At 43.5% G+C, this 22,371-nt stretch overlaps 1 protein-coding gene across 7 annotated transcripts in view; it reads right to left on the reverse strand.

Annotated features, from left to right (window-relative positions):
* The window catches only part of map9 (microtubule-associated protein 9), a 125,642-nt gene extending 105,713 nt beyond the window's left edge, over positions 1 to 19,929 (reverse strand). For 4 of the 7 annotated variants that reach the window (XR_011354183.1, XM_069926697.1, XM_069926698.1 and 1 more), the window contains exons 1-3: positions 19,796 to 19,929; positions 12,294 to 12,424; positions 6,438 to 6,519 (exon numbers count right to left, since the gene is read on the reverse strand). Coding sequence is in view for 3 of the 7 variants with exons in the window: in XM_069926697.1 (XP_069782798.1) it covers positions 6,438 to 6,486 (49 nt within the window). In the remaining 4 variants the exon portion in view is untranslated. Of the gene's footprint in view, positions 1 to 6,437; positions 6,520 to 8,969; positions 9,039 to 12,293; positions 12,425 to 19,795 lie in introns of all 7 variants that reach the window. The other 3 variants (XR_011354184.1, XR_011354185.1, XR_011354186.1) reach the window with 3 other exon arrangements.
* Between the last annotated feature and the right edge of the window lie 2,442 nt (positions 19,930 to 22,371).

Here is a 22,371-nt window from a genome sequence, read left to right on the forward strand (position 1 = left end):
GAACCACCTGCCCTATCACCTATTTCGGTATCATCTGCAAATTTAACTACAAAGCCATCTATTCCATAATCTATATCATCAATATACAACATAAAAAGAAGTGACCCCATCACTGACCTCTGCAGAACGCCACTGGTAACCGATAGCCAACCAGAATAGGATCCCTTTATTCTATCTCGGTTTCCTGCCAACCAGCCAATGTTCTAATCATCCTGCAATTCCATGGGCTTTCATCTTGTTCAGCGGCCTCATGTGTGGCACCTTGTTGAAGCCCCTTGGAAAGTCTAAATGCTTAACATTCTCTGCATCTCTCCTCCCTCTCCTACTCGTGATCTCTTCAAAAATTGCAATAATTTTTTTTAAATTTATCGTTCATAATATGTACTTTTTTTTTACTGTATGTAATAACCTTGTTGAACGAATAAAAAAAATTATTTTTTTTATTGCAAAAGTTTTTCAGGTATGATTTTCCTTCAAGCAAACCATGCCAACTTGGGGCTACGTTTTAATGCAACTCCAGGTACCCCAAACTTCATTGTTAGCAATCAACTCCCACAGCTTCCCAAACACCATTGTCAAGTTCATAGGTCTATAATTTCCTTTCTGCTGCCTCCCTCACTTCTTAAACAGCAGAGTGACATCTATGATATTCCAGTCCACCAGAACCATGCCAGGATCCATTGATTCCTGAAAGATCATTACCAATGCCTCCACAATCTCTACCTCCTTCAGAACTCGAAGGTGCATTTCAACCGGTCCGGGAGACTTACCGACCCTCAGAAAATTAAACTTCACAAGTACCTTCTCTCTCCTGATCTCTCCAGAGATCCTTGAAAGTCTGGTATACTATTAATGTCTTCCACAGTGAAGCTTGATCCAAAATATTTTTAATGAAGTTTCTCCATCACCTCCTTGCCTCCCATTACAATTTCTCCAACATTGTTTTCTCTTGTGCCTATGTCTTCTTTTATTTATTTTATTTAATAAAGCTCTTTGATATTATTTCCTTCCCAATCACCATCTTAGTTGTCTTCTCCAAGTTTTTAAAAGCTTCCCAGTTCTCTATCTGACTTCTAATTTTCACTTCCTTGTTTTGGCTTCAACTTCCCTCATCAACTACAATCATCTCACTTTTCCATTCACAATTCCTTTCCTTTTGCTATGTGCCTGTCCTGCACTTACCTTATTTCTCACACAAACTCCAGCTATTGCTGCCATTTTCCCTATTTGTGTGCATTTCCAATCGACTTTGGCCAGTTCCTCTCTCATGCGACTGTAATTTCCTTTACTCCACTTTAGCCTCTCCTTTTCAAATTTCATATTGTGATCATTGCTTCTGAAGGGTTCCTTCACCTTAAGGACTCTAATAACCTCAGGTTCATTACACAGCACCCAATCCAAAACAGTTTATCCCCTGGTGAGCTCATCAACAAGCTGCTCCAAAAAGCTATCCCGTAGGTATTCCACAAACTTTCTCTTCTGGGATCCCATATCACCCTGACTTTTCCAATCTACTTTCCTCCATGATTATTGTAACATGGTCCTTCTGATAAATCTTTTCTATTTCCAGTTGTATTTTGTAATCCACATCCCAGCAGCTTTTTGAAGGCCAGTATATAACTGCCTTTAGGGTCCTTTCACCCTTACCACTCTTTAATCCAACCCATAAGGATTCTATTTTAAATTTAGACCCACTACACAGAAACAGGCCCCTTTGGCCCACAGTGTTGACCTATTTTTTAACTTACTCCATGCCTCCCTCATGGTCCACAAACCCCACTTTTCTTACATCTATTTGCCTATTTAATAGTCTTTTAAATGTCCATATTGTATCAGCCACCACCATCTATGACAATGCATTCTAGGCACCCACCATTCCCTGTGCATAAAAAAAATCAACATCTGACATCTCCCTTAAACGTACTTCTACTTACCTTAAACAGATGTCCTCTGGTATTGCCCATATATGCCCTTGGAGAAAAGTGCTGGCTGTCCACTCTATCTGTGCCTCTTGTAACCTTTAAAAACTCTATTAAGTCACCTCTCATCCTCTGTTGCTCCAGAAAAAAGCCCAAGTTTGGTCAACCTTGTTTCAAAAGACATGTTCTCCAATCCAGGCAACATCCTGGTAATCTCCTCTGCACAGCTTCCACATCCTTCCTAATAATGAAGCAACCAGAACTGATTGCAACATTCTAAGGGTCGTCTAACCAAAAATAGTTAAATGTTGTTCACTGATTCAAAAGGGGTAGTTGGGATAAGGGTGGGAACTACAGGCCATTGAGTCTTAGATAAATAGTCAGGAAATTAATGAAAAAAATTCCAAGGGACAGGACTGAGAAAAGGCAGGGTTCAATTAGGAGGAGTCAGATTATTTTAGAACATAGAACAATACGGAACATTACAGGCTCTTCAGCCCTCGATGTTGTGCTGACCCATATATTCCTTCCTTAATAAAATACTAAACCCTCCTTACCCCTTTTTCTTTCATCCATGTGTTTGTCTAAGAGTCTCTTAAATGCCCCCAATGTTCAGTCCCCAAGGTTTAGGGGGAAAACAGGGGAAAATTCTGTTTCACAAATTAAAGTGATCTTTTTCAGTAACTAAAAAAAAATTGATCAAGACAATTTAGTTTACAGGAACTTCTGGAGGGCTTTTGACAAAAATCTGGTAGATCGGCTGGCCCAAATTGCAAGGGCACATGGATTCTCTGGTATGTTGGCAAACTGTATCTAAAATCAGTTTGGTGAAAGGAGACAGTGCTTGAGGGACATTTTTCTGACTGGAAACAATGGTGTCTCTCAGGGATTAGTGCTGGATCTGCTGTTGTTCGTCACTTATTTAAATAATTTGGATAAGAATGCAAATATTGATTTGTAAGTTTGCAGACAACTCAAAAAATGGAAGAGAAAGAAATTATGATAGGAAATTGTGGTGGATGGATATATCACAGGGATTGGTGCTGGGACCTTTGTTTTTTTGCAAATGACAAATTAGAATTTTGGTGGTCTGTGGTGGTACACCACCGGCCTACTGCAGGGGGCAACCTCTGAACCTCTAGGAGTGTAAGGGGACAGGATAACACCTGGCTGGCTGCCAATCAGTCGGCCTGAATGGATCAAGCCCCACCCGGTCAGGTGTCAATCACCCTCCGGGATTATAAGCCTGCACCGGCCTCCCAAGGCCTCACACTGAGTTGCTGCAGCCACAGCCAGCCTGGCTCTGTGGAGGTTTTTGTGGATTAAAACCTGTTGTTCAGTCTTTACCTTGTGTGTGTCTGATTCTGTCTATGTAGCATCACCACATGGTCTGAAACACAAATTTGCGGATGACATGAAAACTGGAAGAGTTGTGATACTGAAGAAGGTGGTCAAAGGATTCAACAGGACTTTGGTTATCTGAAAAGTTGGGTGGAGTGGAGTGGTTGATCGAATTTAATCTGAAAAGTGTGAGGTGATGTATTCTGAAACGTCAAATTCTGGCAGGATGCAGATTTGGTGCATTGATGCACTAATGGACCTTCAGGTGAAAGCTCATAGCTCCCTGAAAATGATGACACAGGTTGATAAATTAGTAAAGAAGGCATTTAGCATCCTTGCATTGAGCAAAAAGAGTTGAATATCATTCTCGCTGTACAAAAAATTGATTATTTGTAATATTTTGCACATTCCTGGTCATCATGCTTCAGGAACAATGTGGTTGCAACAGAGAATGCAGAAGATATTCACCAGTATGTTTCCTGGAATGGAGAGTAGATTTAAGAAGAGATTGGATAAACTGGGTTTAATTCTGCTATAATGTCAGCTGAGCAGCATCCTTATGGCAGTTTACAAAATTATGAGGGGCTTGGATAGATAATTTTATTTCAGAGTAGGAGTCTAACTGTGGGTGGCGTGGTGAGTGCAGCAGTTAGCGCAATGCTATTGCAGTGCCAGTAACCTAGGATTAAATCGGGCCCTGTCTGTAAGGAGTTTTTACGTTCTTCCCATGTGGGTTTCCTCCCACATTCTAAAGATGTATGGGGCTGGTAGGTTCATTGGACATGTTAGTGTATTTGAGCGATGGAAGCTGATGAATGAAAAGGCCCGTTACCATGAAACATTTAGAGTTATATGGGTTGATTTACATGCTATTGATACCAGCCTGAGTAGACAGTTTGGTCAGTATGGACACATTCGGCTGAAAGGCCTGTTTCCATGCTCTACAACTCTAACTCTATAATCCTAACCTGTCTCCACAGCATTGAGGGGCAATTATTAAATGCTCTCTGAATATACAAATATGCTGTTTCTACTGGCTCTCTTTTTATCCAACCATCTTTCATCCTCAAAGCTTGGCTGTCTGATGATTACCTTCTTAATAATGATGCCAAGATTTTTTTCCAATAACAGATGGCAGGTTAACTAGCCTTTAGTTTTCTGTCAGCTTCAGTTGGTGAATAGTGACTTTGTATTTGAAATTCTTTAATCCCATAGTGAATCCAATAAGAACATAGAAAATAGGAGAAGGCCGTTCAGCCCTTCAAACCTACTCCACCATTCAATCATGATTGATCATATGTCTTCAGAACCCTATTCATTCTTTCTCTCCATAACCAACAGGGCCACATCCAACACTAGTTTTGAATAAATTTAGTGAACTGACCTCAACAGCTCTATGTGATGGCGAGTTCCACGAATGCACAACTCTGAAAATGTTTGTCTTTGTTTCAGTCCAAAATGGCCTTACTCCATATCCTGAGATAATGAATTTTGGTGCATATGTACATTGTGCAATGTGTATGAAATTAATTCATTGTCATCAGACTGTGATTCCTTGTATTGGACTTCACCAATATTGGGATCATTCTTCCTGCATCTAACTTGTCCAGTTCTACAAAATTACAATGAGTAATTAGGGGGAACTTCTTTACTCAGAGAGTGGTAGCCATGTGGAATGAGCTTCCGGGAGAAATAGTGGCGGCGGAGTCAATTGTATTATTTAAGAAAAGGTTGGACAGGTATATGGATGAGAAGAAGATGGAGGGTTATGGGCATTGTGCAGGGAGGTGGGACTAGAGAGGAGTGTTTGGTTTGGTGCGGACTAGAAGGGCCTAATGGCCTGTTTCCGTGCTGTAATTGTTATGTTATGAGTATAACCCTCATCTATCCTGCCTTCCTCCTTATGTTAGACCTGCCATCTCACAAATCTACATGATTGTCCTTCCTCAGATTAGGAAACTAAAACTGCACACAATATATCAAGGTCTTGCCTCACCAAGACATTATACAACTTCAGTAAGACCTTCCTGCTTTGATATTCAAAACCTCTTGCAATAAACACCATTATGCAGTTTGCTTTCCGCATTACGCAGCGTTCAATGATTGAAACATCATGACATTCAGGTTTCGTTGCACCTCCCCATATCCTAAATTCAGATAATAACCTGCCTTTCCATTATAACCGCATATTGACCGACATCTGGCATACATTTGTCCATTTTCATCTTGTGCAGGACTTTATCAAAACGCTTTTGAAAGTCCAAATACTCCACATGAACTAATTCATCCTTGTCAACTCTGCTGGTTGCGTTATCAAATAATAAAGACCAATCCAGAATAATGATATACAATTTCTACCAGTTCTCCTTTTCCCATTGTTATTTCCCAGGTATATTTTCCCCATTTTACTCAATCTTCCTCTTTCTTATTTTTGCCTAAATACTCAAAGAATGCTGATTTTCTGCCTCACTAATTAATCTTCATTTGTGTTCAATTTGATACTATTGTTAAATTTATTAATTAGCAATCTATTGAGTTACTCTTCAGTAAAAGTAAAACACGAAAATCAGTAGACACTGCGGTTGAAGTTAAAAACACAATGCTGGAGAAACTCAGCAGGTCAAACAGTGTCATTTATGTAGCAATCGTCGCTCAGGCAAGGCAAGGGCAGTGGACAAGATGGGAGTGAGTGGAGACAGTGCTGTGAGAGATGGAGACATTCATAGTGAGCTTCACCAACAGGGCTTCCTACGATGTCTTGCAAACTGCCACGAATCACAGCCAGTGTATGGAGAGAACCCTACATGCTCCTTTGGCCTAACATCAGCAACACAAAAACATATTTTGGTGAGCTGCAAGACCAGCCTCATTCAAGGAAGATACGCCTGGCATCACAACCAGGTGCTACAGTGTCTTGCAGCAGTGCTGGGGGGAAAAAAAACGGTGGACTAGTGTCAACGCTCAACCTCCCCCTTTGTCTCAGTGGCCATTAACATTATTTGTCTGGGAAGGCGAGGGTCAAGCCGGAATTTCCACCTCAAGATCAAACTCCAGGCGGTAAGGCAGGTCACGTGATTTGAAAATGGCAGCAGATGAAAGCCAGAGGCTCTGCTTCCCAAATGCACATGATTGGAAATAGATACAATTAGTTTCATGGAATGTATTGCAAGTTCTCACCATCACCAATATCACTGAAGAAATGTTCTTCGACTGTGGACTGCTTCATCACTTTAGAGGCAAGTTTTCTATGTAGTTTCTCCTGAATTGAAAATAATAAACAGGTATCAATGGCTTTGGAGAGAATATATGGGGTAATTAAATTATCATACAGAAATAATTGTTTTGAAGTGTGGGTGCTCTTGACTGCCTTCAATAAAAGTCCATGCCAATGCTTGGGGTCTGAAATGTGGCGCCGCCAGAGTTGCTATAATGACATTGCTACCACTGATGTGGACCCGCAGAGAGCAGAACACAGCACTCCCGCGGGGCCCAATTGCCCATCCAACTGCAGTCAGCTCTGTAAAGGCTTTAAACAGCCTGTAAATGGAGCCAATAGTAGTTTTATTTAAAAACACTGTGACCACGGGATCTGCACCCAAGATGGCGGCACCTCTGATCAGCAGCAGCCACGAGGGGTTACAGACTCTGGGAAAGCAGAGGACTGGTGCAGGGCACCATAAAATGGGTACACCACCTCCCATTTGAGAAACAGAGATGACCCATGGAATGGTGACTATGGCGGCAGACCAGGAAGGGGTTAAAAATTTGAAGAAACACACAAGCGGCAGGAGTGTGAGGAACCTACACAGGCTGTGGGCTGCTGGCAACTGCAGTCGAGGGATTCACACAAGGCTACTGATTGCTGAAGACTGGCTGATGGGGTTCTAGGGAACTGGGATGCAAGAGGATGCTGAGGGTGCCAAAGGGTTCCTGATTGTGTCGGAGATTAAGGTCTGGAGTTTAGGAGGTGAATCTATGGACACCCAATGACTCTAGGGGCTCTCTCTTTTGCTTCTATTTCTCTGACTGCAAGAGGTGCTTCAAGCAATTTCTGCTGATGGTGAATTTGCTGCCTTATGGCAGATTAAAACAAATTCTGTCTAATATTGCTGTCTTTATTACATGACAACAAATTGAATCTTGAATTTTGAAATCTCTATTCTTCAGTAATGGTACAGAATGCTATTTATCAGTTAAACTGATAGCTTTCTCTCAAGCCACAGAGAAAATGGTAGAACAGCTGTAACTCAAGGTGATTTAGAAAGTAATTGCATATACTTTTGGTGAGTTTCCAAAATGATTTTTCTTTTGGGGAATGATCACAAATAAAAGAAAATGACTTAACAACTTTCTGGACTAAATACAAAAGTAGGATGAAGCTCCTACAGAATTCTGTATACATTTATAATTAAGCTTCAAAGTATAGAGTCAAGGAGATCTTGATCTAAGTATTTTCCTGCCTCACAAAAAGTGAGTGCAATTTTTTTCATTTGAATTTTTATACATTTTTAATAAGTTTGAGAAGATTATGAGAGGCAAAGATAAGGCAGACGGGCAGCACCTTTTTCCCAGGATGGCAATGTCCAATACCTTGGGAATTTGTTTAAGGTGAGTGGAGGAAAATTTAGGACATATAGAGGCAAGTTTTTTTTTAAATTGCTTCATTTATTTATTTAAAATTGCCAGGGGCGCTGTGGAGGCTGATACAATGGGAACGTTTTAGAAAATCGTCAATAAATGAACAGATGCAAGAAAATATAGAGATTATGAGCTGTGAGGCTGGGAAAGGCAAGATGAAACTTGGAGAAGGTTTATATTAGTTGGCATAACTTCTACTTTAAATATTCCCAATAGTTAAGCCTCCACAGCCATCTGTGGCAATGAATTTTCCACATATCCACTGGCTGAAGAAATGTCTCCTCATCTGTTCACAGGGACATCCTTTTATTCTGAGGCTTTGCTTCTGGTCCGAGACCTTCTCACTGCTTAAGCCACTTTCCCCACGTCCATTCTATCCCATCCTTTAAATATTCAGTAGGTTCCAATGAGATTCCCCCCTCATCCTTCTAAACTTCAGCAGGAACAGGCCTAAGAGCCATCAAACACTCCTCCTGTGATAATCCTTATCCCTGGGATCATTCTCATAAACCTCCTCTGGACTGTTCCTTTTATTTATTTATTTAGACATACAGCACAGTAATAAGCTATTTCGGCCCTCGAGTCTGTGCCACTCAATTAACGAACACCCTGGTGGGAGGAAACCAGAGCCTCTGGAGAGAATCCACGCAGACACGGGGAGAATGTACAAACTCCTTACAGACAGCTCGGGATTTGGACTCAACTCCGATCCCGATTGCTGGCGCTGTAAAGGTGTTGCGCTAACCATTACACCAACTGTGCTGCCCCTGTCCAATGAAGGCACATCCTTCCTTAGATATATGGTCCAAAATTTTTCACAATATTCTAAATATGGTCAGACCAACACCCTATAAATTCAGCATGACATACTTGCAATTACATTCTAGTCCTCTCCAAATGAAAGCAAACATTGCATTTGTTAACCTGCAAGTTAACCTTTTGGAAACCCTGTACTCATAAGCCCCTTCTGAATTCTCTCCCCATTTAGAAAAAAGTCTCTGCTTTTATTCCTTCAACAAAAGTTCATGACCATACATCTTGCTAAGCTGTATTCCATCTGCCACTTCTTACCTCATTCTATCAACTTGTCTGAGTCACCCTGCAAACTCCCCGCTTCCTCGACACTATCTGCCCTGACACCTATTTGGAAAGAAAAAGAGAACCAGTGGATTGAGGGAAACCATTACAGATTTGTGTATTTATTATACTCAAAAAAAACATTTTAAAACACCACCCTAAATTTCCAATAAAAGATAATCAAACAAGGTGGCACTCATGATATTGAGGTAATAGGTCATGAATGCAGGATTAAGTAATAAAAAACAGAATTGGGATTAATGGGTCATTTTCAGGTGGCTTGAACTAATGGATCAGGACTGGGGCATTGACAAATACAAGTGCGAAAACAAATACATTAGAAAGAATATATAGAGAATGAAAATGGTTATAGTGGATAGGTTAAGCCAACAGGCAAAAATATGGGAGGCAGATTATAATAGGGGGAATGCACTTTTTAGACTTTGGTTGGTAAAATAGAAATGAACAATAATGTTAAAATCAGGAAAGATGACTGAAAACAATTATAGAGGGATTTGATCTGGGTGTCCTTGGACATGAAACACAAAGTTAGTGTGAGATTTTGCCAAGTTGTTGAGAGAAATGGAATATTAATTTTTACTACAAATAGCATAAAGAATAAAAACACAATAGTCTTGCTGTAGTAACACAGGGTGCAACTAGAGAACTGAATATAGTTTTGGTCTCCAAGATTAAGAAGGAATGTACTTGTATTAGAGATCATTCAAGTAAGATTCATTCATTTGGTTCCTAGGATAAAGGATCGCATTATGAGGACAGGCTGAGTTTGTTAGGCTTATACTCACGATCATTTGAGAGGAAATCTTATAGAAACAAAATATTTAGAGGGATTAACAAAGGCCAAATGCTGAGAAAATAGTTGGGAGTCTAGAAGCTAGAGGCAAGGCATTACATTAAAAAGTTAAAATAGAAATGATGAAAAATTTAGTGGCTTAATTGTTGAACTTCATCAAGGACAAGACAGAAATCTGGCCTTCTGAGAAGTCAAAGGATGTGGAGAACAGGCAGGAAATGGCAGCCAAATTTATGATTAGATCAAGCATGAACTCAGTGAATGCCAGAGCTGACTCAAGGGACCATAGAGCTTATTTCTAATCATATTTCTTCTTTTGGATTTATTTGCCCTTCATAATGTCAAGGTAATAAACTCAAGATAGATATTCAGATAAGGGAAAACACATCTCTTCAGGAGAGGAAATTAAGGGAAGATTTAATGAAGGTTCATAAAATGCATCTATTTAAGATTTATGCAGGATCTTACCAGGTGGCACAGTTAGCAAAGCGGCTAGCACAATGTTTTTACAGCACCAGCGATCAGGACTTGGGTTCGAATCCCACGCTGGCTGTAAGGAGTGTGTACGTTCTCTCAGTGTCTGTGTGGGTTTCCTCCCACCATTCAAAATTAACAAGGGGTGTAGGCTAATTGGGTGTTAATTGGGTTGGTCGAAATGGCTGTATGTCTAAATTTACAGAAAATACCTGTAACATTGTTTGTTCAGAAAGTTTTGGACTTTTTGCATCAGCTGAAATGGCTCTGAAATCCTCTTCCTCTGACATTTCTGTTTGTATTTCAAAAATCTCCAGGAAATAATGGACACATTTGATGCATTCAATACCAAAGCATTGAATCTGTTGATATTTTATTCGAATCATATTAAATATTCACAAACACGACTTACATTCTCAGTAATCATGTACTTCCACTGGCTTTGCAATTTGGAAATTTTTCTCCAACCCTAACTCAGAATTGTTGAGTTAACTTTCGCTCCCATGAAATGACCAGAAATGAACTTTTTTAATATATATATATATCTATCTATCACCCCATATCGTTATTATGTATTAATCTGTACTCATTCAACTTGAATTCAAAAACTCGAAAGGAAAGCATAAAACATAAGCAGATGCTCAAATGAAGCTGTAATTAAGTACTACTCCTGCTCTACCCTTTGACTTCATCAGTTGGGAGGGATAATGGAGCAGCTCCTTAAATTTGTCTCCACCTTATATTTTCATCATATGGCTCCACAGCAAAACCACTCTCTATGAAAACCAATGTCAAATAAGACTGTGCCATTGCCCTAACGCTCTTTATTGCTGAACTTCACTTCCAACAAACTTTCCCAGTAAAGCAGCTACTATTTCGAACGATTGGGAAACTATTTCAAACTATGGCAAAGCTACTTCGGATGCAAAGCCATCTAAACCTTAGTGGCTTTGTTGATGCATAAACACATTTGGAGATCAAACTCCAAGCTCTCTAGGCTTTCATTGCAAGAGGATTTGAGAACAAGAGCAAAAATGTCTTGCTGTTGTCATATGTGGCCTCTGGAGACTATGTGTATCATTTTGGTCCCTTTATCTGAGGAAGCATGCTCTTGCAATGAAGACAGTACAATATAGGTTTATTGAAACGATTTGTGGAATAGTATAACTGGGTGCCCAGCTTGTTTACCAGAATTTTGAAGAATGGGAAGGGATCTCATAGAAACCCACAAAATTCAAAGAGAACTTGACAAGAGGAGATGCAGGTTGGATGTTCCCGGTAGCTGCAGAAGTCAGAACCATGAGTCACTGACTCAAGTTATGGAATATGTCAAGTAGAACTGAAATCAGACGAAACCTCTTCCATTGGTCAACCTGTGGAACTCTACTGCAGTAAACAGTTGAGGCCAAGTTACTAAACATATTCAAGGTAGTAGGTATAATTCTTAATGCAAATAGGATCAAAGGCAGACAGGGAGAAGGCAGGAACAGTAGACTCAAAGATCTGCATCACCTGAAAAGACACTCACATTGTTATCTTTTGTTATTCTAACAACTTTCACATTGAATCAACTATACTCAATGTCAGCTTGGGGGACAGCGCTTCATCTGGGTTTAGTACATACATGTTCATTTTAGCTAACATCCCCTACTGCCCTTCCCATTTTGTTCTCTCCCCACTCATGAGCCTGTTCCTTTCTGTTTGAATGGGTTTTTCTTTACTATCTCTAGCCACAAGTGACTTTGGTTCTTATATCGACAAGTTCCCTCTTCTCTCCACTCCTTCCCATAACTAAAACATGGCCTTATAAGTGACTTTGGTTCTTGTATCGACAAGTTCCCTCTTTTCTCCACTCCTTCCCATAACTAAAACATGGCCTTACAAGTGACTTTGGTTCTTATATCGACAAGTTCCCTCTTCTCTCCACTCCTTCCCATAACTAAAACATGGCCTTATAAGTGACTTTGGTTCTTGTATCGACAAGTTCCCTCTTCTCTCCACTCCTTCCCATAACTAAAACATGGCCTTACCTTTCCAATCCAGATGAACACCCTTCCGATAATTTACACAAAACAACTGTTTTTCTTTCCAATGAAGCTGATGAGTGCTTCTAGCATTTGCTGATAACATAAAAGTAGTTCTTTCATGGAATTTTTAATCACTGCATGGAAGGTTATAAAGGGAAGGTGTTAAGATCATAAGAATATTTAGCATGCGATAAGAATAGTCCACATAAATCAAATGGTAACATTTGCCCAGTCTGTTGTGAATGGAATCTCAGATTCCAGCTTCATTACAAGGAGGCCATAGTGATTGAAGTTAGACTGAGGGCAATTGAACAATCAATGAGGTGTGGATGTCAGAGAGCTACAGAGTTATAAAGCATAGAAACAGTCCCTTTGGCCCAACTTGTCCACGGCGACCCGGGTGCCTTCCTGAGCAAACTCATTTGCGTGCATTTGGCACATATCCCTATGAATCTTTCCTATCCATTCACCTATCCATGTGTCTTCTGTTGTAATTGTAACCAATTCTATCACTTCTTTTGGCAGTTTGTTCCATCTACCTACCACCCACTATGTGAAATGCTAAGCTGTCAGGTAAAATTTGTCTTTCCTCTAATGTCGCTGATGTACTCTTTCTTTAAGATTGTGGCCATAGATCATTAGAACACAAAGACACTTTCAGCCCTTCTTGTCTGTGCCAGTCCATTTTTTTTGCTTTGGTCCACTCATCTGCACCTAGTCCACAGCCCTTCATACCTCTCCCATCCATGTACCTGTCCAAATACTTCTTAAATGTGAAAATTGAGTCCACCTTCACCACTTCAACTGGCAGCTCATTCCACACTCCCACCACTACCTGTGTGAAGTTCCCCCAAACCTTTCCCCTTTCACCCATGTTTTCTGGTTTATACCTCCCCTCCTCTCAATGGAAAGAGCCGACCAACATTTGCTCCAGCATCTGCAAAATTTTAAACAACTCCATCAAATCACCCCTCACTCTCCAGGGAATAATCCAATCACCCCTCGCTCCATCCAATCACCCCTCGCTCCATCCAATCACCCCTCGCTCCATCCAATCACCCCTCGCTCCATCCAATCACCCCTCGCTCCATCCAATCACCCCTCGCTCCATCCAATCACCCCTCGCTCCATCCAATCACCCCTCGCTCCATCCAATCACCCCTCGCTCCATCCAATCACCCCTCGCTCCATCCAATCACCCCTCGCTCCATCCAATCACCCCTCGCTCCATCCAATCACCCCTCGCTCCATCCAATCACCCCTCGCTCCATCCAATCACCCCTCGCTCCATCCAATCACCCCTCGCTCCATCCAATCACCCCTCGCTCCATCCAATCACCCCTCGCTCCATCCAATCACCCCTCGCTCCATCCAATCACCCCTCGCTCCATCCAATCACCCCTCGCTCCATCCAATCACCCCTCGCTCCATCCAATCACCCCTCGCTCCATCCAATCACCCCTCGCTCCATCCAATCACCCCTCGCTCCATCCAATCACCCCTCGCTCCATCCAATCACCCCTCGCTCCATCCAATCACCCCTCGCTCCATCCAATCACCCCTCGCTCCATCCAATCACCCCTCGCTCCATCCAATCACCCCTCGCTCCATCCAATCACCCCTCGCTCCATCCAATCACCCCTCGCTCCATCCAATCACCCCTCGCTCCATCCAATCACCCCTCGCTCCATCCAATCACCCCTCGCTCCATCCAATCACCCCTCGCTCCATCCAATCACCCCTCGCTCAATCCAATCACCCCTCGCTCAATCCAATCACCCCTCGCTCAATCCAATCACCCCTCGCTCAATCCAATCACCCCTCGCTCAATCCAATCACCCCTCGCTCTCCAGAGAATAATCCTATCACCCCTCCGCCAAATCCCCCCCACCAAATCTATCAACTCACCCCTCTATCAAATTACTCCTCATTCTCCTACTCTCCAGGGAATAATTCTATCACCCTTCATTCAATCCTTCCTATCACCCCTCTATCAAATCACCTCTTGCAAATCTATCAAATCACCCCTCATTCTCCAGGGAATAATCCTATCCTGTTTAAACACACAAAACTTGAGAAAATCAGCAAGTCAAGCAGTGAACTTTGTAAACAAAGACATAACCTACGTTTTGGGCTTGACCCCTTCATCAAGGTATGGGGAAATGTTAGCTGGTGTCTGAACATATGTGTTGGGGGGAAGGGTTGGTCACAAGCCAGGAGGTGATAGGTGAAGAAGGGGGGTGGGTGGGACAACAGAGATGAAGGGAGGAGGGGTGGCTTGGTAAAGGGAAGAGGGAGGGAGGAGAACTGGAAATGGGAAGGGAAGGTGGGGGGGAGGAGAAGGAGGAGAGTAGGTTAGCAAAGTCAATGTTAATGCCATCTGGCTGGAGACTACACAGATGGAAAATCAGGTGTTGTTCCTCCAAATTGCAGATGGTCTTGGTGGGACTGTACATAAGACCATGGACAGACACGTGAGTGTCGGAGTGTGACACAAAACTGTTACTGTAGCAGCAGCGCCAAGGTACTCAGGTGAGGGAGAAGGTGTGGGTGTTGGTGGTGGGATCTTGCTGTAAGTGAATTTCCAGCACTTACAACAGGATCCCACGACCAGACACATCTTCCCCTCTCCTTCCTTCTCTTGCCTTCTGTCGGGACCATTCCCTCCATGACTCACTCGTGCACTCATCCCTCCCCACCAATTGCCCCCCCTCCAACACCTTTCTCTGTGGCCGCAGGAGGTGCAAAACTTGCACCCACACCTCCTCCCTCTCCACAGTCTGGGACCCCAAACGGGCCTTTGTATCCACAGGAATGATTTACTGCATCTGCTGTTCCCTTGTGACCTCCTCTACATCGGAGAGACTGGGCAAAAATTGCGAGCATCTTTGCTCGATCTGTTAATTTAATAGAGACCACCCCCCCCCCCCCCAATAGCCAACCATTTCAGTTCTGTGTTGCACTCCCACCCTCACATGTCTTTCCTTGGCCTTATGCACTGTCCCACCAAGACCACCCACAAATTGGAGGAACAAATCCTTATTTTTCAACTGGGCACTCTTCAGCCAGATGCCATTAACAGACTTCTCTGGTTTCTGCTAAACTGCTCTCCTCTACCCACTCCCCCCTTCCCAGTTTTCCTCCCTCCCTTCACGGAGCCATTCCCTCCTCCCCTTGATCTCTGCTGTCCCCTCCCTCCCTTCACCACACCTTTCCCCTACTCTTTCGTTCAGATGCTTACCGACATTTTTCCATACCTTGATGAAGGGCTCAAGCCCAAAACCAGTTTTTTTTTAAACCTTATATCCTTATAAAGCATACTACTTGACCTGCTGAGTTTCTCCAGCTTTGTGAAGTTTTATTTCAACATGGTGTCTGCAAATGTTCATGTTTTAAATCTAATCTGCTTATCCTTTCCCTGTAACTCAGTTCCTGAAGTCCTTGCACCATCCTAGTCAATCTCTGCACTCTTTCTATCTTATTGATAAATTTTCTGTAGTTAGGTGTCCAAAACTCTATACAATACACCAAATTTGACCTTAGCAATAACTTAGACAACTTTACCAAAACATTCCCAACTCCTGTACTCAATACTTTGATTTATGAAGGTCAATATGCCAAAGGCTCTCTTTACAACCCTATTTACTGTGATGCCACTTTCAGGAAATTATGTATCTGTATTCCCAGATTCCTCTGTGCTACCACACTTCTCAGAGCTCTACCATTTACTGTGTATGTCCTTTCTTGGTTTATCCTTCCAAAATACAACACCTCACACTTGTCTGCATTAAATTCCATCTGCCATTTTTCAACCCATTTTTCCTTTAGTCCACTGAAAAAAGATACAGCCAATCCAACCTCTCTCTCTGTAACTCAACCCCTCCAGTCTCAGCAGCATCCTGGTAAATAAATCTCTTCAACACCCCTTCCAATTTATTGACATCCTCGAAGCTGGGTGACCAGAACCACAGGCAGTACTCCAAGTACTCTCACAAACGCATTGTCCAGCTGACTCGAGGTTCCAATTTTTTTGCACTCTACCCTGCCCAATGAAGGCAAGCATACCAAATACTTTGTTTCCAATTTTCCACTAGAGTTACCACTTTCAAGGAACTATACACCTGACCCCCCTTGGTTTCTGTTCTACAACACCCTCCAGGGGCCCTACCATTCACTCTGTGTCCTACCCTGGTTTGATTCACTGAAATGCAACACCTCGCACTGTCACAGTTAAATTCCATTTTCCACTCACTAACCAACTTAGCCAACTGATCTAGATCCTGTTGTAAACTTGGATATCCTTCCCTACTGTTCACAACTCCACAAATTTTGGGGTCATCACCAAATGTATTAATAAAGGCATTTTTAATATAGATAACAAACAACAGAAGCCTCAGAATAGACTCCTACAACACACTACTGGACAGAGACCTACAATCAAAAGAATATCTTCACATTACAACCCCTTGCTTCCATTCACTAAACCAGTTTTGAATCCAATGGGCCATTTTAGATTTAAATTTAAACATTCAGCATGGTAACAGGCCACTTTGGCCCACGAGTTCATACTCACTAATTTACACCCAAATAACCTACATCCCCAAGTATATTTCAAACAGTGGGAGGAAACAGAAGCCCTTGGAGAACATGCACGCAGACACGGGGAGAATGTCCAAACTCCTTACAGACAGAGTGGGATTTGAACCCTGGATTCAATTGCTGGCACTATAAAGGCATTGCGTTAACCGCTACGCCAACCACGCCGCCCCTAGCAAAAGGTTTGATGAGGTTTCACATTGCAGGCTCATACAGAAATTCAAAAGACTGGTAATCCATCAAAATTTGGCTGCTTGGATTTAAAAGACGATGCAGAAGGCAGAGAGAATTCTGTCTGGAGGTCAGCAACTGTTCTGCAGCAATCTGTTCTGGGACATCTGCTTTTCGTGATCTTTATAAATGACAGATTAGGAAGTGGAGTGGTGAGTTAGTAAGTTTGCAGATGACACCAAGGTTTGAGGTGATGTAGATAGTGCAGAGGTTTGTCAAAGGTTACAAAGGGATAGGATGAAGAGAAGTGGCAGATGATTGTTAATCTGGAAAAGTGTGAAGTGATGCACTTTGGAATTTTGAACTTGAAGATGGAGTACAAGATGAATGGTAGGATTCTTAGTAGCGTTATGGAACATGGATCTTGGGGACTAAGTCCATAGATACCTCAGGGTGGCTGCATAAATTGATAGGGGGCTTAGGAAGGCATTTGGTGTGCTGGCCTTCATTCATTGGATGATTGAGTTCACAAGCCATGAGGTAATTTTGCAGCTCTATAAAATTATTGTGTTCAATTCTGGTTGCCTCATTAGAGGAAGGATGTGGATGCTTTGGCGAATGTTCATAGAAAATGCTGCCTGAATTAGAGAACATCTTCTGAAGAAAGTTTAGTGGGCAACTTCTTTTCTCCTTGTCGTGACAGAGGCTGATAGAGAAGTTAAAAATGATGAGCAAGATTATGAGAGGCATTGTTAGACAGCCCATTCTTAAGGCAGCAATGGTCAATAATAGAGGACATCTGTTTAAGGAGAGCAGAGGAAAATTTGAGGGAGATCCTAGAGGTAGGACAAGAATGCACTGGAGGGTTGGTGGTAGAGGCTGGATCAACAGACATTTTACAAATTTTTGGACAGGCACATGGATGCAAGAAAAATGGAGAGTTACAGGCTATGAGGGAGGGTTTAAGTTTATTATTCCTCTGCTTGTAACAGTATAACCTGACAAAACAACATTCTCCACAATGCAAAAACAGTGCAATCACACACAAACAATATGTATACACAGAACCAATATTCATGTCTTATACACATATTTTAAAAAAATATTATTATTAATAAATAGTTAAATCCTGGGTAGTTGTTTCAGCAGTTATTCAGCATTCTCACTGCCTGTGGGAAGAAGCTGTTCCTCAGCCTGGTAATCTGGCTCCAATACTTCCATATCTTTTTACTGATGGGAGTAGTTGGAAGATGCAATATGCTGGGTGGTAGGGAAGGGTTAAATTGATCATGAATTAGGTTTATATAGATTGGCACAACATTGTGTGCCCGACTGTTTAGGATGATCTTTATCTGGAATAAGTTACTGAGGAAACAGTAGGTGTAGGCACAACTCTTTAGGGATTTGGACAGATTTGTGGATAAGTGGGGCTTGGAAGGCTGCAATAGCCCAGAATATCATCGTGGTCAGCATGGACCAGTTGGGCTGAAAGGTCTGTTCTATGTTGTATGACTCTATAAGCCTGTACTTGTGTTCAGTTTTCATACTTCTGCTCTCACCCAACCTCCCCTCAGCAGAACAAGGACCGTGCGACCTTGTTCCTCACCTTCCACCCCACCAGCCTCATTATCTGACACGTTATCCTCCATACTTCCATCAATTTCAGCACAATCCACTGCTAGTCACATCTTCCCCAATCTACTTTACACAGAGATAAGTCTTTTTCTGCTTGGCTCATCACCCAGCCTTCCACCCCCTCAGACACTTCCCATTGTAATAGCAACATAACTTGTCTCTTATCCCTACATCTTCCCCTCACCTCCATCCACCACCACAAACTGCTCTTCCAGGTGAAGCAGAACTTGACATGTACATTGCCCGACCTAATCTACAGCATTCGGCAAACTCTGTCTGGACTCCTCTCGATTTTACATAACTCCTAAGCCCATCCAGTTCCACGGTTTCCATCATTTTTTTTTGCTTAATTCTCTTTTATTTTCTCTCCAACTTTCCTTCACCCTCTCCCCACAATCTCATCTGCCTTTGTGTCTCCACATCTCACACCTTCTGTCCTATACCCTAGGCGTCAGCCCCATCTTGTTTCACCTTTTATGCAAGTAACAGAATGAGGGGAGATTTGATAGAGGTATTGAAAATTATGAGGGACCAAGAGTAGGTAGGCTTTTCCCACTGAGGGTAGGTGAGATACAAACCAGAGGGCACGAGTTAAGGGCAAAAGGGGGAACAGAGGAGGAACTTTCTCACACAGAGTGGTGGCAGTGTGGAATGAGCTGCCAGCTGAGGTGGTGAATTTGACATTTAAGAAGAACGTGGACAGGCAAATGGCTGGGAGAGGTATAGAGGGCGACGGATTGGGTGCAGGACAGTGGCACGAGGCGGAAAAAAATTGTTCAGGGCTGAAGGGGTCTGTTCCTGGGCTGTAGGTTCTATGTTTCGAATATCATCTTCCTTTTGACATGATAAAGCAGAAATGCAGCCTAAACATTTGAGTGACTGCAATGAATTGGTGTCTGACCCAACGAATTCCTTCAGCAGCCTCAATGAATGCACAAGATTCCAGAATTTGCTGTCTTTGTGACTTCAAGCCCTTCATGCATCCACCCTTGCGGCGTTTACACTGATATTTTACATCATCATTTCTCACCACACCTGCAGTTTGTCAGCCTCTGCTTCCATCCCTTTAAATAATATCCTGATGTCACCTTGTCGGCACTGACCTCTAGGTTGCCTGAATCCAAGTTATTGCCTTTTCTTGCTGAGTTCCTCCGAAGTCTCCGAAGCCGCCGCCATTACATCGGGCCGACCACCGTCGGTTCGCGTCCTTTCGTCACCAAGGAACAAGGAACCAATCAAGGCTCGTGACGCGGGGGGGCGGGGTTTGGTGGCTCGCGCGGGACTACTCCGCCGACAGCGCCCCCTCCCGCTGGTCGCCATGCGCGATTCCGCCGTCAGCGCCCCCTCCCGCTGGTCGCCATGCGCGATTCCGCCGGCAGCGCCCCCTCCCGCTGGTCGCCATGCCCGATTCCGCCGGCAGCGCCCCCTCCCGCTGGTCGCCATGCGCGACTCCGCCGGCAGCGCCCCCTCCCGCTGGTCGCCATGCGCGACTCCGCCGGCAGCGCCCCCTCCCGCGGCCTTTCCCCTTCAGCGACGCATGGTCACCAATGCCTTGCTCAGGGTATTTTGTTGGTGGGCAGGGTAGAGCTTCTTGAACTTACCCCTGAACCAAGACCGAACTCAAAACAAAACACAAAAGTCTGCAGATACTGTGGCTGAAGAAAAAACTCAACGTCCTTTACAGTCAAGATAAAGATTCATGACCAAGGAGCATGCTTTTTGCTCATGTCTAGCTGAAGGGGTCAAGCCTGAAGCACTGGTTCTGTATCTTCATGTTTGCTCTATAAAGCACACTGTTCGACCTGCTGAGTTTCTCCGACGCAACTGACTGCACTCAGAGACAAGTGAGGCGGACAAACACGCTTTTAAGAGCTTACAATCAATGGCCGGTAGACACAATGGTCCTCAGGTGAATCTGAGGTAAGGCAGAAAAACCAAGGTTTATATTGGGGTAGGTGAGGGTGGAGCCAGCCATCTGAACAACTCACAGACAGGGAATTCCAGTTCACTGCAGTATATTTACCTATCTGAAAATGAAATGCTGTTCTTTAAGTTTTTGTTTGACTCCCCCAACCCGGGCAAGGCCACAAATGCAAACTTGAGGAGGTTGAAACACACAAGTCTGCAGATGCTGTGATTGCAGCAAAAATCCACAGAAATGCTGGAAGAACTGCTTTGGGTCCCCGAATTGTGGTCAGTGAGGAGGAATGGGGACAAGTGGATCAACTCCTGCGATCACAAACTTGATCATTGTATTCTGCCTTGATAGTATACAGCACAACAGTATGATCAATGACCTTTTGATTTCATCTGTCCTTCAACAGTTCCCGTTCTAGCCCATTCCAGTAGTTGCTTTTTACACCTCTCCTTCTCCCACCCAACCTTTCCAGGTCTCCACCCCTGTTCTTCTGCCTGTCTTACCTCTCCCATCTTCATCTGTCCAGTGTTCTGACACCTCCCTTTGCTAACCTATCCTTTTTATGCTTGTTATCTCTCCTTTCTACATAAGGATTAAATAAAGGGTTCTTATCTGAAATGTTTTCTGTCTGTAAGTGCTGGCTGATCCACTGAGACCTTCCAGCTTCTAATTCTACAGCTAATGCACCATCAATCATTCAGGAGATTATTGTGGAGAAACCAATAGACTTTAATTCACTTGAGAACACAGCATATCCCTATGTTTGGCTGTCCTGAGTTGCAAGGGGCTGTGGAACAGTCACCTTTATACAGGAGCCTGTGGGACAGGGCCACAGGTACAACTGGCCAATGGGAATGCTTGGCCAGATAATTATACATTACAGTGGTTTACCACATTCACCTCTTGTTTTTAAAAAAGAATCCCATGGGGTTAAGTAAAGGTTACACCTTTACTAGTAGAGTGTGTAGCCCGCGCCGCGTTCTTGGAGGCTGCCTACATCTGCCAGGCGGACTTCACTGAGAGCGGCTATGTCGATGTCAAGTCTGAGGAGTTCATGTGCAATGAGGGCAGACCGACGTTCAGGTCAGTGGCTGTCAGCCTTGTCTAGCATGGTTCTGATGTTCCAGCATGCTAGTTTGAGTTTGTGAGCATCTTTTGAGGGGGAGGACGTGGAGGGGGAGGACGTGGAGGGGGAGGACGTGGACCTGTCCTCGGGCCTGCGCAAAGGAGCTTTTAGGTGGAGTGCAGTGCGCGCAGTACTGGCCCCACCCTTTACACCCATGGTTCGTGTGCCGTGGCCAAGCAAGCTGGGACGTGGCAGCGAGGTCCTTGGGTCGTAGGTTTTATATCGGAGTGGCCTTCTCCTATGCAGGTTTCTTACCCGGGCTGGAGGGGCCTGCCTCCCCTCCTAGGTCGGTCCATACTGCCCGGACCGGGGCCGAGGCCGCCGCAGTTCACCCTGTGCCTGGATTGGGGCCGCCGCCTCCCACTCTCTGCCCGGATCGGGCCTTCGGATGAACGACGCCTATCTGGTGTAGGCTTCATGGTCAAGAGCTTCATTGCCTCCAAACTCGAAAACCTTCCAACAGGCCTCTCGGACCGAATCATGTCCATGCGACTCCCACTTCAAAACAAGCGTCACATCACCCTCATCAGTGTCTATGCTCCAACCCTCCAGGCGGAACCAGCAGAAAAGAACAAGTTCTACACCGACCTGCGCAACCTCATCCAACGTACCCCTACAGCCGACAAGGTTGTCAT

Source organism: Narcine bancroftii, chromosome 3, assembly GCF_036971445.1.
Source record: "Narcine bancroftii isolate sNarBan1 chromosome 3, sNarBan1.hap1, whole genome shotgun sequence".
Lineage (NCBI taxonomy): Eukaryota > Metazoa > Chordata > Chondrichthyes > Torpediniformes > Narcinidae > Narcine > Narcine bancroftii.